The sequence below is a fragment of the Malaclemys terrapin genome, chromosome 9, assembly GCF_027887155.1.
Source record: "Malaclemys terrapin pileata isolate rMalTer1 chromosome 9, rMalTer1.hap1, whole genome shotgun sequence".
Taxonomy (NCBI): Eukaryota; Metazoa; Chordata; order Testudines; family Emydidae; genus Malaclemys; species Malaclemys terrapin.
Window position 1 is genome coordinate 1050852 of NC_071513.1, and position 15370 is coordinate 1066221.

At 53.3% G+C, this 15370-nt stretch overlaps 1 protein-coding gene across 10 annotated transcripts in view; it reads right to left on the reverse strand.

The window, feature by feature from the left end:
• Nucleotides 1-15370, reverse strand: part of DLG3 (discs large MAGUK scaffold protein 3) — a 175073-nt gene that overhangs the window by 28595 nt on the left and 131108 nt on the right. For all 10 annotated transcript variants that reach the window (XM_054039083.1, XM_054039081.1, XM_054039080.1 and 7 more), the window contains 2 exons: nucleotides 12279-12393; nucleotides 639-815 (listed from right to left, as the gene is read on the reverse strand). In XM_054039083.1, coding sequence (XP_053895058.1) covers nucleotides 639-815; nucleotides 12279-12393 — 292 coding nt within the window. The remainder of the gene's footprint in view (nucleotides 1-638; nucleotides 816-12278; nucleotides 12394-15370) is intronic.

The window sequence follows — 15370 nt, forward strand, 5'->3', positions numbered from 1 at the left end:
GCGGTAGAGGGGAGCAAAACATCGCTCCTGTCTCACCCACCCCAGCATCTGTTTCGACATGAAACCCACAGAAACCACAAGCAGAGCTGGTGGTTAGCTGGTTCCTCCTCTCTCTGGGCTCTGCGGTTTCACATCGGATGGGACCTGGCTTAGACAGATCCTCGGTGGCACACAAGGCACAGGCTGCATGGCTCTGGCATCAGGGACCTTGAGCTCCTCAGGGCTAGCAGGGCTGGGGACTCCCCAACTCCCCTTTTCAACCATGGCAGAGCCAGACTCTCACCCGGCTGAACAGGACCAACTGCTCTTCTCGTCTCCTCAGCTGCTCTTCCGGGAATTCACAATCCAGGTCGCTTCAGGAGAAAGGGTCTCACTGCAGACCTATCAACAACCCCTGCTTCCTATTCACCCCGACCTCGATGGTGCACAGCCCTGCAGGGGATCAGTGAGAGCCGCCTCCTGGCCGCTGCCCGCGGGGGTGTCACACACACAGCTGGGGGTGGGAGTCCCTGGCACCACCACCACCGATGGCTCCTAGCAGCTGGAGCAGGTCCCTGCAATGCACATGGGGCCCAGTCCCTGCGCTTGGCCCGATCCATTGTGGAGAGAGGGGAGCAGGGCTGCTGAGGGACACTCACCTTTTTTTGCTGGGGATGACCCCGATCTGCTCACTTTCTCCGTGGGGGGTCACTAGTCTCGCCTGCCACCACTCGTCGTCGGAGGCATTGATCACGTGCAGAATGTCCCCATAGGAGAAGCTGAGCCCCTGGCTTGGCAGGCAGCTGTCCCGGGTCCTGTCATAGTCAAACAGGGCTCTGCAAAGGAACAGGAGATGTGTGACTCCCCCCTGCGGACAATGGTACAGGCCACTCCAGCAGGCGAGACTGCCATAGCCTGAGGCTACTGGACAGCAGGTGGGTCAGACCAGGCGACATCCCATAACCTACTGGGGCTGAGCTGGGCACCCCAAGGGAACCCGAGGCTGAAGTGACATGTTTGGGATCCTCAGGAACCAGTTCATTCCTTGCTCACACCTGGCTCTGCTGGGAGGACCTCTCCCAGCCTGAGACACTGACCCACATGGTGAGGCATTTCCTGGTACCCCTGCTCCCGTAGAATTTGAAGCCCCCTTGTCTCCCTCCAGCCCAGCGGGACCCTCTGACCAATACTGTGTTCCCCCTGCTCAGAGGGAAGGGAGACCAGAGATGTGAACAGCATATTGAGAAGATAGATTGTAAAAACTCCTGCAAGCTTCCAGGATCTCTGGTTCCCTAGTAACCCAGAGCAGGTGGGTTTATTTAACCTACCAGGGTCTCTCTGACATCCTATAACTTCTTCAAGCAGTCTCAGCCCTGACCAACATGAACGATAAAACTCTACATTGTCCATACACACCAGGGCTTCCCTCTCCAAGGGAAGATGGGAAAATTCACTGTAGATGGCCACCCATGAGCTCCCCTTGCTGATGAAGTATCGTAACAGGCCAGACACCAGAGACTCCTACAACATGGTGAGGGGCTATTCTCAATCACGAGAGATGCCCTCCCAATGTGCTTGTAGAAATGTAAATTGGCTGAAACATGAGAAGAAACTGGGGAAGTACTGTATATACTCATTCATAAGCCGAATATTTTTGGTAAAAAAGTGATGCATCAAGGAGCGGGGGGTCGGCTTATGAACGGGTCTCTGCCAAATTTTGATGATTTTAAACTCAATGGAATCATTCAATTGAATATTTAATACATTGTCGTTTTGTTTACCTGGAGCGTCTGCAGGTACGGAGCCCCTCGGCTCCCTGTGGCCGCGGTTCGCTGTTCCCAGCCAATGGGAGCTGCGCGGGAAGTGACATGCCACTTCCCCCGCAGCTCCCATTGGCTGGGAACGGCAAACCGTGGACACTGGGAGCTGAGGGGCTCCGTGCCTGCGGACGCTCCAGGTAAACAAAACGTCCAGGCCCACTCGCGGCTTACCTTAACGGGCCAGGAGCCAAAGTTTGCCAACCCCTGAAATATAGGGTTGGCTTATGAAAGGGTCCTGCAGTTTTTGCTATTTTTAGCAAACGATCTTGGGGGGTCAGCTTATAAACGAACGGGCTAATGAACGAGTATATACGGTAATAACCAGCAGAGGCTGTTGGACCAAGGAGGGAGGAAAAGAGACTGGGGAGGCCAAGAGTCAGATTTATCCAATTCCTTTCCATCAGATGAACCTGCCCTCCAGATGCACACAGACGAAGGTGAACGGACGGAGCACAGAGATGCCACCCTTGCTATCACTGTTTACCTCCACCAGTATCCCGGGATGCAAGAGGAACCTCAGATTGCAGGAGGAGGGGGAGGAAGGGAGAGACCTGAGGCTTTGGAGCTCTGAACACAGTTGCAGAGTACATGCAGTTTGGGCTTCTTTTGTTTCTTGAGATACCTGAACCATGGACCAAAGATCCCAAATGCTGGTACCAGCCTCGCCGCGAGTGCTCATCCTGCAGGGCTGGTTGCCAGCCAGCTATTGGACAAGAGGGACGCACGCGACTTTGGAAGACACTTCTTTCTTCGTAGCGTCTTGAATTAATTTTCTTTGTTACAACACTAAGTCATGCTCCCCGCTCTGGTGGTTTAACAGCAGGAGGCTGTACTGAGCTTGTTCTGTCTCAGCCCAGATTTCCTTGATGAAGTTACTGATAAAAGAAAGCAGATCATCTCTGATCTCCCTTTCATGGAGACCCACTATCCTCAGGTTCTTTCCTCTTGCTCCATCCACCAGGCCTGTCAATTCTTCCTTGAGCCAATCACTTGCATTGTTTTTTACTGATTCAACATGCGGCTAGAGATTCTCTGCCTTCAATACCCCCAATCCAGCAGAATTTCTTGAGAAAGTCATGCTCCAAACCAGCTCCAGTTACATTCACTCTTTCATGCAGTGTCATTTGTTCAGAAAATACATGGGCCTTTTTGCATGTCTATGAAAATACATGAGCCTTTTCGCATGTCATTTTTTGTATTGCAGCATCAGCGTTTCCATAATCACTGCTTGGGGCCCAGAAAGGCTCAGAAGGGCCCATTCCACATCAGAGCTGTCTCCCCACACCGGCTTCCCTGCCCTGGGTTTGGAGAAGTTGCCATTTAATATGTTGGATGGGGTAAAATGAGTCCTGAGGGTGCCGTTCCACTCCTGATCAGCTGAGCGGAGACGCTAGCAGCCTTTTCCCCCGACCCCTCCCCCAGGACCTCTCCTTAGGAAGCTTTAGGCTGGCTACATACAGTATGTGAAGCAGAAATGGCTGTAACCTACACTGTGTGTGTAATTATTAACTGACACACTTGATCAGAGCAGGAAAGCTGCAGCCGGTGCATGCCAAGGAATGCCACAGTTAAAACAGGAGAGAGAAACACTCAAATATCACAAGGCACCTTCTAAAAGCGACTCAGCTCTTGTGCTTGCCAGCTTCAATCTGCCGGTGTCCAATAGCCACTCCTCCTGCAGCAGAAACCTTCCCAAAACAGGCGATGTCAGCCAGCTGCACGCCACACATAACCCACAGACTCTCCTCCGGTTCCACGGCCACTACTGGCCAGGTATACCTACTCTCCATAGAGAGACCGCACAGCCCTCTCCTATCCCAACTACCCACTATGATCAAAGAGACCCACTGTATTCTTCATGTGTATTCCAGAAACAGCTTCCTCCCCCACACAGCAGAAAACCCAGTCTAGCAGTCAGGACAGCAGCAGCGTTCTCTCCTTATTTGCCCTTTGGATGTGAGTCAGACATCTCTACACCCAACAATCTGCACCCATGGATGCTGCAGAACTCAAAGTAGACTTGTTCTCCAAGCCAGGCTGCAAGGAGGAGAGAAGGGAATTGATAGGCATGCAGAATGTGTTAACCTTTCCTCTGTAGGCAGGGATTAGAGTATTTCTAGAGTTGTGGTTAAATCCCTTGTAGACAGGTAGGGACAGCTACACAAACAGGTCAGGCCATTTCCAGAATTTACATTGACATTTGATGTGTACATTTTATTTCACAGACTGTGTGAACTATGAATGTGTCTGAATATTTATCTACCTTCCCTTATAGCTCCCTTCCACACTTTTAAATGCTTCCTGCGCTAATAGTTTATCTAATGTATTTCGTTTACAATGCAGGAGTTCCATTGTTAGTATTTCCGATCAGCGACAAAATTACATATGAAGATAGATCCGATCATTTCCCTCAAAGGGAAAGGAACAGCAGCACTTTTTCTACGCAAGTTCTGAGGGGAGTGAATCCAGAGCTTACGGCTGTGGTTTGGATTCCAGTGTATCTGTGGAGCTGCTCCTGAGTGGTTCCACACAGGGCACGATTTTACATGACCTGCTTCCTTCACACAGACACACTCATTCTGCACCAAATGCAGGACTACAAGTGAACCGTCACGGCGCGTGCCACACGTGGCTGCAGAATGGGACTGGAAGCCTGGCTTTACAGCTGCCTTCACTCAAGCTAGAGGAAAGCTCTGTTAACTGTTGTCATAAGAGGACCCTTATGTTCACTCTAAGATGCAACTAGCTCCTAGCTTCCTGTGATCAAGCAGGATCCAAAACAACACACAAAATCCTCTCTCCCCGGACTTGTCTTTATTCTGTGGCTCTAAAGCAGAATTGGACTCCAGTAGTTCCCTGCACAGACCCTGGCCACGGCTTACTCTCAAAATGGCTTAATCCCAGGCCTCTAACTCATCTCAGAGTCACTTGGCCTTCTCTCCTTGGTTGAGTTAGCAAAATAACTCTACATCTACACAGAGCTCCACAGTGTGTGGTATAGGCCATCAGGCTAACGACTGTCCTAGTCCCTAATGACTCTGCTCACTGACCAGCTGGGTTGGGCACTAGCTTCCCAGGAAGATTAGCCAAGTAGTAATTTGGGCTAGACAGGTTAGGCAGCTACAGTGTCAAGTCAGAGTAACAAAACGGTTTGAGTGATTTTCTCCAAACTTCCAAGAAACCTTTTCTCGCCATTACCTTCTGAATTATTGGGGAGCGGTGGTGGCTAAAACCAGAGCTTCTAAGAGAAACTCAAGTTGTTGCTGTCCTTTTAAAGATCTAATCTTTCTAGTTTTCACATCCAGCCCTCGAGCCCCAGCCAACATTTGTGCATTTACAATCACATTCCCCTATTCTCAATGTGTTAGTCTCTCCCCTGTTGCTGTGAAACCCCCCACAGACAAGAGGGGAGGCCGTGAGACTGGCTAGGCATAGCATGCTGTCACACACAGGAAACAGGCTGAAGCCAGAGAAATTCCTCGGGATCCACCCCAGCAAAACCCTATGCTCCAACCGCAAGTGCAGGGAAGCCAGGTAGAGAAGCAGAAGTGAATCAGATGTCCATGGTCTGTACCTAGCCACCTGTGCGATATTCACCCCACTCTAGCCAGCCTGGTGCAGTGGTGCTGCCGTTCTGGCACACCTGGGATTCCCCACGGAACTGGTCACAATGCCCCTCAACATCCAGGGAGAGGAAAGAAGAGATTCCCATTTACAGCCCCTTCACACAGCAACTATTGCAGCACAACCAGGCTGGGGAGAGTGAGTGATCTGTCAGCTAAATGGGCATTTCTGGAACTTCTGGACTACAGCAGAGGGGATAAAGCACTTCAACATCCCAGGAAGCAAAAGCCCTTGTCCTAGGACTCTGGTACCATCTACACCAGCGACATTAAAACTTGGGGGTCCCTACTGTGGGCACTGCTTTCTCTCACAATGCAGCAGACAGAAACTATCTACACTAAAACCAGGGGAGCAACATTAGAGAGTGGGGGTTGGGGAACTTCACAGAAAACCCCAGCAGAGCCGCAGCTTACTGCCTTTGTCCAGTTTTAAGCATCCCAGATAATCCAGCCCCAATCTGTCTCCCGGGAGACCATTCCTAACTTGTTCGGCAACAACGGACAAGCCACATCCAAAAACATGCTTCTTTTTTGTTCAGCAGTAAACCCGACACTAGGAACTCTAGTCAACATGTCAGATGTAGCTTCCCCTGCCCCAAGCCCCGCACTTAGGGTGAGGGAGCCAACAGCAGAACACGGCAGGGTCCTTTTAGCTAAGGGCATATAACCCCCAGAGAGGTGGAACTTTTGAAGCCAATGGATTAAGGCTGTGTGTGGCTGGCACGGCCTGCTTGGGAGCAGAGTGATTAGAAATATAAAGAAATGTGAGAGCCCAGGAGAACTGGTCAGGCAGGTTCCAGAGTAAACACAGGCCCTTTGAGCATTCCTTCAGTCTCCAAGCTGTGAACTTGCTGCACGGACAGAATGTACATGCAAAAACCAACCGTCTCTGCCTTTAAAACACAGGGAGCTGGGGAGTTGGCTGGGTATATTACTACAGGGTAAATCCAGTGGCTCACAAAGGAATTAACTAAGTTGAGTCCAGCCACCCAATCCTCAGCAGGACAAACATGGCCAAAGAACAAGAGGAGGGAGAATTATTTAACTATTCCTCTCCCGTGAGACTAACAGGGATTACAACAGCTAGTGATGCTTACCCAGCCAAGGCACTGAATCCTGGCTACAAGCCTGGATCAGTTTAGAGAAAGGCGTTGCTGCATTTCTGGCCATACAGCTGCACACGCACTGCTCTCTGACGGCACTGGCCAGTGCCAGCTAACGGGCTGAGGGGCTCAGGCCCTCAGCCCCATGTAGACATTTGGGCTTGGGAGTTCTGGGACCCTCCCACCTCACAGGGTCCTAGAGCCTGGGCTCCAGCTCAAGCCTGAGTGTCTACACCACAGTTCAACAGTCCCTTAGCCTGAGCCCGTCAGCTGGGTTTTTAACTGGAGTGTAGACACACCCTGACTGGCCGTGTTAGATCACCCAGTGCATGCTCAACAGGGTGTGCCTGGGGGGCCAGGCAGTGGTCAGAAGAGCTCTTCTGGCTTGAAGAGATGCTCTGTGCAACAGCTCTGCTACCCTCGCGTGTCAGGGGAAACTGCTGATGCCCTGCAGCGCCAGCACAGATTTGGGAAAAGGGAACTGGGCTCCAGGCTGGCTCAAAGAGCAACCCAACTGTCCGATCTACCTACCTAGGATATTCCCGAGGGGTCTGTCACCTTGCTATCTCAAGGGTTAATTAGTTTGAGCCCACAGATACACCCCAAAGGTGGCAAGGTACTAACGAGAATGCCTGCACTCTGGCAACTAGCAGTACAGCAATACGTGCTCTGTGGCTGAGGCAGGCATCACTTTGGGGAGGGTTTGAGGACAAAAGGTCCATACAGGTATCACTGAGAGCTACATCTGACCTGCAGAATCTGCATTACCGTGACAACACAGGAGAAGGAAAGCCACCGGTGGCCTCCGGGAGAGTTGAACACTGGCAGCTAGAAGGTGAGCTGCGAATCCTGCCTGGCATTGGCAATCTGATGCAGAACATGGAGCCGCGTGCTAAGGCCTGGACTAGATTAGGTGTTAGTGCCCATCATCAGCCAACAGAAGCCTTCTCAAGACTGAATGTTGTTCTAAGGCATACCTTGTGCAGGCAGAGGATGCCCCAATCTCTGCAGAGTCAGGCACCTGAGGGCAGGGAGGAGAAACCGTGGTTCTATGAATCAGTGATACCAGGCTGCGCTGCACTGCCCTCCTCCTCAAGTGATTTTTGAGGAGTGGGGGGGGAAGGGGCGGGGAACAGACCCCGCTCTGGAAATGAGCTGCCTTATGTCTGGGATTAAAGCAAAAAGCAGACCCATGGAGAGCACCCACAACAGGGCTCCACAAGTGTGCACGACACACTTGACTAATCTCAGTGGGATTCAGCCAGGACCCCAGACCATACACACAGCACGGCCGAAAGCTGCACGCCACCATTTCCAAAGCGGCTTAGGGATTCCAGGTGCCCTACCGGAGACTCTGCAAGGCCCGATTCTTGGGGGCAGTAGATGGGGTGCTCAGTGTTTCTGACAATCAGCTCCCAATCTTGGCCTCAGAATGCACACAAGGCTGCCGTGCTCGGTGAGTGAGAGCAATTGTCTGGAGTCTCCAACGGCAGCCCTGGGGAAAGGCCAGATGCCCTAGAAGGAAGCCACCCCCTTCAGCTGCATTGCAGTTGCCAGACTGGAGCAGAGCTACGGGCACCCAGCTCAGTACCAGATGACCCTGGGGCACCCGGGCTTTGGAGTGGGAACAGAAACTAGAACATTCAACGTAGCACAGCGGCTGGTCCCTGGCCTCACTCCCAGTTACACGGGCATAAGTACGTTTTACATCTATTTCCCGGCCCAGGTAAAGCCTTATCCAGTATCTCTGGAGCCAGTTCAGATGCACTTTGCCTCTTGGGGCATCACAGGGCTGGCATTGGGGCGTGGTGTCCCACGAGTTTATTCATACTGACCGACATCTCACAGGGGGAGGGGGACCTCCAGTGTGCATTAAACTATGGCACAATCACATTATCTTACAGAGAAGGTTAAGGGGTGACTAGATTGCAGTCTAAAAGTACCGACACTGGGAACAAATATTTAATAACGGGCTCTTCAATCTAGCAGAGAAAGGTCTAATGTGATCCAACATCTGGAAGTTGAAGTTAGACAAATCCAGACTGGAAATTTTGACAGTGAGAGCAATTAACTACAGGAACAATTTACCCAGGTGCACGATGGATTCTCCATCACTGACAATTTTTAAATCAAGATGGCCTGTTTTCCTAAAAGCTCTGCTCTAGGGATAGTTTTGGGGCAGCTCCATGGCCTGTGCTGTGCAGGAGGTCAGACTAGATGATCACAATGGTCCCTTCTGGCCTGAAATCTATCAGTCTATAAACCAGCTCCAGAGAGAGGGGCAGGCACTTGTGCACAGCTCACCAACAGCAGGGGAGGTCTGGAGTATCCACAGCCAGGGAACGCAGGTGGGTTCATCTCAGGAATAGGGGGCTATTTCCTGCTCTGGAAGACAGTGTGGCAAGCATTTCCCCTACTGATGTCATGCCATGCACTGTGGGATTGCCTCGCAGGACTGACTAAGGCAGTTTGGCAGCAAACCTTGTAATTACTGTCCTGTCCACAACACGACAGCTCAACCAGTTTCATCTAAATCGTGCTCGAAACTACCCCACCCAGAAGGGCTGGGGCAGGGCTCTTCAAGACAGGTATAAAATGGCTTTGAGAAGTGTGGTCACAAACCACAGGAACCACTGACAGTCTGTGACCGAGTACGGTTTAACCGGACTGCCATTAATGAGAGCAGTTAGAGATGAGCCGGGGAGGGGCAGACTGAGGTTAAAAATCATGCCATTTCAGTCACTCAGGCTTGTATGCTTCCCGGTAGGAAGGAGTGGGGTGGTCACCTGAACCACATCCCATGAACAGCCCTTTCCAGAGCGAAGGCAGATGTACACGCCAGCTCCTGTTTGGCCCCAGGGGGACGCTGCACGACCTCCCTGCAAGGCCTGACCCCTGGCAGACAGAGAACAGTACAGGCTGATGGGAGGCTGACAGTTCCGCACTGGGACGCTCTCTTGTACAGGTGTAGCTCCTCTCCTTGCCCCTTCCCCAGGTGCCCCAGGCAGTTTGGGTGAGCAGAGTCAGAAGGAAAGTCACCATCACTGAGGGCATGTCTACATTACGCGCTGGATCGACAGGCAGCAATTGACCCCCGAGCGCTCTCCCATCACCCCCGAGACTCCAGTACTCCACTAGGGCGAGAGGCACAGGCGGAGTCAACGGGTGGGTGTCAGCCGTCGACTTACCGCAGCCAAGACACCGCGGTGAGTAGATCTAAGTACATCGACTTCAGCTATGTTATTCACGTAGCTGAAGCTGCCTAACTTAGATCGATCCCCCGTTCCCCCCCAAGTGTAGACCAGGCCTAAGGGAGCCAACCTGCCTTTCCATTGGCTGAGCACGGCGGCGAACTACCCACCAACCCCCGTGCCCTTCCACAGCTCAGCTCCCAGAACCAGACTGATACTGCACCCACCAGCCACCCTTGGTCACCATCACCTTCAGCACCCAGCACTTCGGTGCACCAGTCAGCACAGCAGCTCCTGGCGTTTACTACGACATACCCCAGCCCCCACATGCAGCCGGCTCGGCCTCCCAGGGCTGGACCCAAACGGAAAGGGTGACAGCGTGAGCAGGGCCTGGGAATGCCAAGGGGTGCATCAAACCACAGCTTATTTAGCACCAGCCCTGCACCTTTTAATTACAAGCCCGAGAGGGAAAATGCCAGTCCTCAGGGAAGCGAGTATCAGAGACAGATAACCTGCTGCTGGCCGAGCGCCTGGAGTTACAGAGCAGGGGCAGCGTCCCCGCCAGCAGTGGAGCCAGCACTCCTCTCCTGGGAGCTCCACTGGCTCTGCTCTCCCCTGGTTGAAGTGCCACAAGACAGTGCGAGGCTCGCCCAGAGAGCCCCATGCAGGACCCTTTCCTGGGAGTTCTCATGGAGTTAAGGTACAGCGGAGACCATGGACTAGAGCCATCAGGAGAACTGGGCCTCTTGGCTCAGTGACAGCCCTAGGCCAGGACTCACCATGCTACCAGAGGGGAGGTACGGCCCCAGAGCAGGTAGAGCCCTACGGACTTGTCACTCTCTACACAGCTGAAGCAGCCTGAGTCACTCACATGCTCTGGGCTAAAGAGAAGTGGGCATGGCTGGATCCCTGTAAGGGGAGCCCATGGGTGCTACAGCAGGGATCTGGGAGTGGGGCAGGAATAAAAGGGCCATAGCCGCTGTCACTTAACCCATCTCGTTATAAACTTGCTTATGGGTCAGAGCCATGTCCAGGGATCAAAGCAATAATCCAGCTAAGAGCTCCCCTCCCCTCCAGCCAGATCCTGCCTCAGGGATGTGGTGGGGGTGGGAGGAGAGGAGTCCCACAGAAAGCATCCTACACCCCGACCACAGCCCTGGGGGGTGCAGCAGCAGTGAGCGCCCCGGCACAGATCTCCAGTCCTCCCCCCTCAGGCTATGAACCCACACCCCCAGCTGCAGCCAGCAGAAACTCCCTTTGCACTGCATGACAAGGTGAGCTCTGGGGGTTTTACATCTTCCACGGCATCCACTGCAGCCTCTGCCTGAGCGGGGCTCACTGCACCACAGGGCCGGCTTGCTCCATGCAGTGAGCTAGGATGTGCGCCAAGTTCTGAGAGTCACCTGCTTGCCCTCCCTGCCTCAAGTGCCTCCTATGGGAAAACGCAGGGCACCCCTCACCACGCAGAGAGGACGGATCTCGGTCGTCAGGATTCCAGGTCAGTGCTCACTCCAGCCCCTGGCAGCCTCACTTGAATTCTCCTCCCATTTCCTATTGGGCCTTTTAGTCCCAAATGGCCCACTCCCTGGAGAGTCAGAGACAACACTGCCCTGTCCCTGGATCTGCCACAGGGTCTGTGCAGAGAGCCTAGCACCAAGAAGCGGGTGCATCTCAAAGAGGGGGAACTAGAGATTTAATGCAATGCAAGGACTACCTCAGTACAACGTTAGGGCTTGGTATTATAGGCAGTGAAGTTACAGCTCCCTCAGTAACATGCACTCTGCCTCATGCCTCCCGGGCGGTCTGTATCAAGGCAAAGGTTGGACAACACACTCTGCACAGGTACATGGACCTAGCCAGGGCTGCTGTGGAAGCCAGAGTGCTGGGTTGAACTGTTAAGCTACAAGGTTGCACTTAAGTTCTATTTCCCCTCAGCAGGCATGGCCTGGGGGCCAGAGACGTTTCTAGGAAGATAGGTTCACTTGAGCAGCCAAGCTCCCTCCTCCCTGGGTTAAGGAGGGTGATGCAGCTCACAGCCTGCAGGGCCCTCAGTGGGCTCCAACAGAACTGCATTCGCTCAGCCCTGGCCAGAAGGGAGCCCCTGCCGAGGGGACTGCCTCTCTGGACTGTAAAAAGCCACCTTGCCCTCTGGTGAAGAGAACTCTCTCCCGGGGTGCTGCAAGCCAAGGGCAGAGATTCTCCACAGAGACTGGCCTGGTAAACGCTCAGAGGTGGGGCCTAAGCTGCAGTGGCCTCTGCCCAGCAGGAGCTAGTCACTGCAGAGATCCCCCGCAGTAGCTGACTCCAAAGGGCGGACAGAGCACCTGACATTTCACTGCAGCAGGGGTGGGGCACTGCAGCAGGCAGAAAGGCCTCACACTGCAGTTTACCAAGGGAGGGCTTGGGGTGAAATCTGGGACCAATGAGGTCAATGGAAGTTTTGTCTTTACTTCAGTTGGGCCAGGATTTCACCCAAACCTCAGCAGCCCCGGGGGTGGGGGTGAGGGTTCCCTGCAGCCCCCTCCTCATGAGCCTGGGAAAGGGGGTGGAAGTGTACCTTACCTTACATAGAGAGATCTCTTCTCGCTTGTCCGGAGAGAGCCCGACCCAGAGCTCATGCTGCTGTTCATCATCTGTTCTCTTAAGTCGTGGATTTTGGATTCGAAGCGGCTGTACTCTGAGGAGAGAAAGGGACGGTTAGTGAAGGGAGGGAGCTGGCCTGTCACACCTCCACCAAACCCCAGTCCCACGGAGCAGGGAGAGCCAGAAAGCATGTTCCTAGGTTAAATAAGCTTCATAGAAAGGAGGCAGTTGCAACCTAGTTGGAGGGGACACAGCTTCTCTCTGACCCAGACACAGGACAGAGGAGGATGAAACTGCAGCATCAATCCAGATCCATCTCTCTGCTCGGATGTGTGAACACGAGGTGCCGGCACGAGACGCAGAGCAGGCACTGCCATCTTGGCCCCAGATCTAGTCTATCTGCAAAACAACTCGTTCTCTGTGGGGGGGAGGGAACCCCACCGCTTGCCATCCTCGAGCACAGAGCATGGCTCTTGAGCGACGGCAGAGAAGCCACCCCTGCTGTGCAGCACCTCTGCAGACCCAAGAGCTGAGCAGTGGATCACCGGTTGCTGCCCTGCGCAGAGAGCTGCCAGCAGGTGCGTGGGCCTGCGGGCTCCCAAACCTGATCGCCTTTCCAGTGCGGTGCCTGACCCACCTGAAGAGAGGGGTGTGCTGCACGATGCACTCCCCAGTGCCGGGCACTGTGCTGCAGAGAATGACCCTTGGGGAACCAGGCATCCTAGTGCTGGGCCAGCCAGCTAGTGGCAGGAGCAGCTGCACCCTCTGGGGATGGGGCAACAGCCCAGTGTGAGGGTCTCCCATGGCTGCTCCCACGCCAGCTACTCCCCAGTAGCAGCACAGACTCGTTACCAAAGCATTTCAGAGGAAGGAATGACCAACGTTAGTCACTTAACTCACCCCGGAACGTGCTTGGATACTACGGAAAGAGAACAGCCAAGCTAAGAGAAAGTCCTGCGCAGCTCTGCGGACACTAGCAGCCCTGGGCTCACAGCTTGCACCGGAGCTGGGCTCACTCGCCAGTTCCAAAGGACTCTCTAGTTTGGGGACCCCCTTGGGAGCAGCCCCCCAGCCTGTCCCTCCCCAAGAGGGGTGTCACTGTGCACACAGGCAGCTGGGATGGGGTGACTTGGGAAGAATCAAAGCCAAGCCTCAGATCTGAGAAGGCAGGAGGATGAACATGACAAATTCACTGCATATCCCCCCCAAGAACCGTAGAAGCAGCTGAACAGTAACTCACTGGCTGGGGAGAGCTCCAGAGAAGCTGGCAAAACCCTGCAGTGAGCTGCTTGCAACCTCATTCCTAACACCCGACACTCCTCCCAGCTCCCTCATCAGACGCCAGGCTGACCTTTAGCTGGGTGTAAAGGTCGGGGAAGGAAGGCAGAGGGTGGAGACAAGGGTTCTGCTCACCAGAAGCAGCTTAGAGAAAATTTGCTCCTGTGCTGCCACTCGGGGGGGAGGGATAGCTCAGTGGTTTGAGCATTGGCCTGCTAAACCCAGGGTTGTGAGTTCAATCCTTGAGAGGGCCACTTAGAGATCTGGGGCAAAATCAGTACTTGGTCCTGCTAGTGAAGGCAGGGGGCTGGACTTGATGACCTTTCAAGATCCCTTCCAGTTCTAGGAGATAGGTATATCTCCATTAATTTATTTGGGGGGAGGTCTAGGTTGGATATTAGGAAACACTATTTCACTAGGAGGGTGGTGAAGCACTGGAATGCGTTACCTAGGGAGGTGGTGGAATCTCCTTCCTTGGAGGTTTTTAAGGCCCTGGGGGAGTGGGACTGACAGACTGAGCCCCAGCCGCACGGGGGGCTCAAAGCTCCTCCGGCCCCGCAGCTGCGGGCAGCAGGGGCTGAAGCAGTCACATAGGTCATGGAATCGGTGATGAAATCGAATCCTTTTACCAACAGCCCTCAAATCCCACGAGAAAGAGACACCCCTCCACCCTGCTCCGGCATAGTAGGCACTCCCGGGGAAACATCTGCCCAGGCCATCTGTCACGCTCAGAAAAGCGGTGTCCTTCCCATCACATATACAGGCCCTTTCTACCTCTTTCCAGTATGGAGGCACCATTCACATACGTTGAAAACAAAATACAGCCACAGATTCCACCAAGAGATAGATCCAGAGCCCAGGAGCAGAAAGCTGCCTTGGCAAAATCAAGTCTCATTCAGTGCCAAGCTGCCTTGGCTGGGTGGGGAGCACAGCACACAGAGCATGCTCAGGTCATGTGGGGGTGGGGGAACTCTATGTTTTAACCATTCTTTGGCTGCCTCCCAGCCTCCCTCAGTTGGGAGGATCAGTGCAAGACAAGATCCTGAGCAGGGCAAGGAGGAGAGAGAAATGGAATCAGAGACCCTGAGGGTTGCATGTGGGGAGCAGGGGAGACAACCATACTCCCCAACCCGAGTGCTGCTCTGTGGCTTGAATTCTTCCTGCTTTGCAGCCCACGGCTCCCACAGAATCCACTCCTTGGTAACAGGCCTATTGCAGCTACTTAGCAAGTGATGTCCTTTTGTTTTCTTCCTAAAAAGGTGGGGCGGCTGCTGCTAGAGCTGAAGACATCCTTAGAAATGCACTAGGATCTGGAGCACCACGCAGAGCTACTGCTCTAATAGCTTTAGGGGGACGCCATTGTTACTTGCAATGCAGTTTAGACTCAGCATTTATCTCCCAGACACTCTCCCTCCTTTTAATGCTCATGTTGCTATTGTGTTCTACCTTTTGCTGCACCAGTTTCCTCCTCACGAAGTACTAATCCAGCCAAAAAACTACAGCCGTATAATGGTAGGGTTGAATGGTTAAACAGGCAAGAGTCAGGAAACGCCAAAGGAACAGAAGCAACTTGAATCTAGTTTTTTTTGTTTTAAACAAAGACTGAAGAGTCATTTCAGGTCCTGTGCAAGACCCCAGTCAACATGAGCTTTTTCAGACACATTTCCCTTCTCTAGGATGTTCTCCTCTCCCCTCTTGCTGTGAGATCTCCACACAGACAACAGGGGAAGCAGAGACACTGATCAGACACATCATGCTGTCACACACAGGACAAAGAAATATTGGTCCTCTTC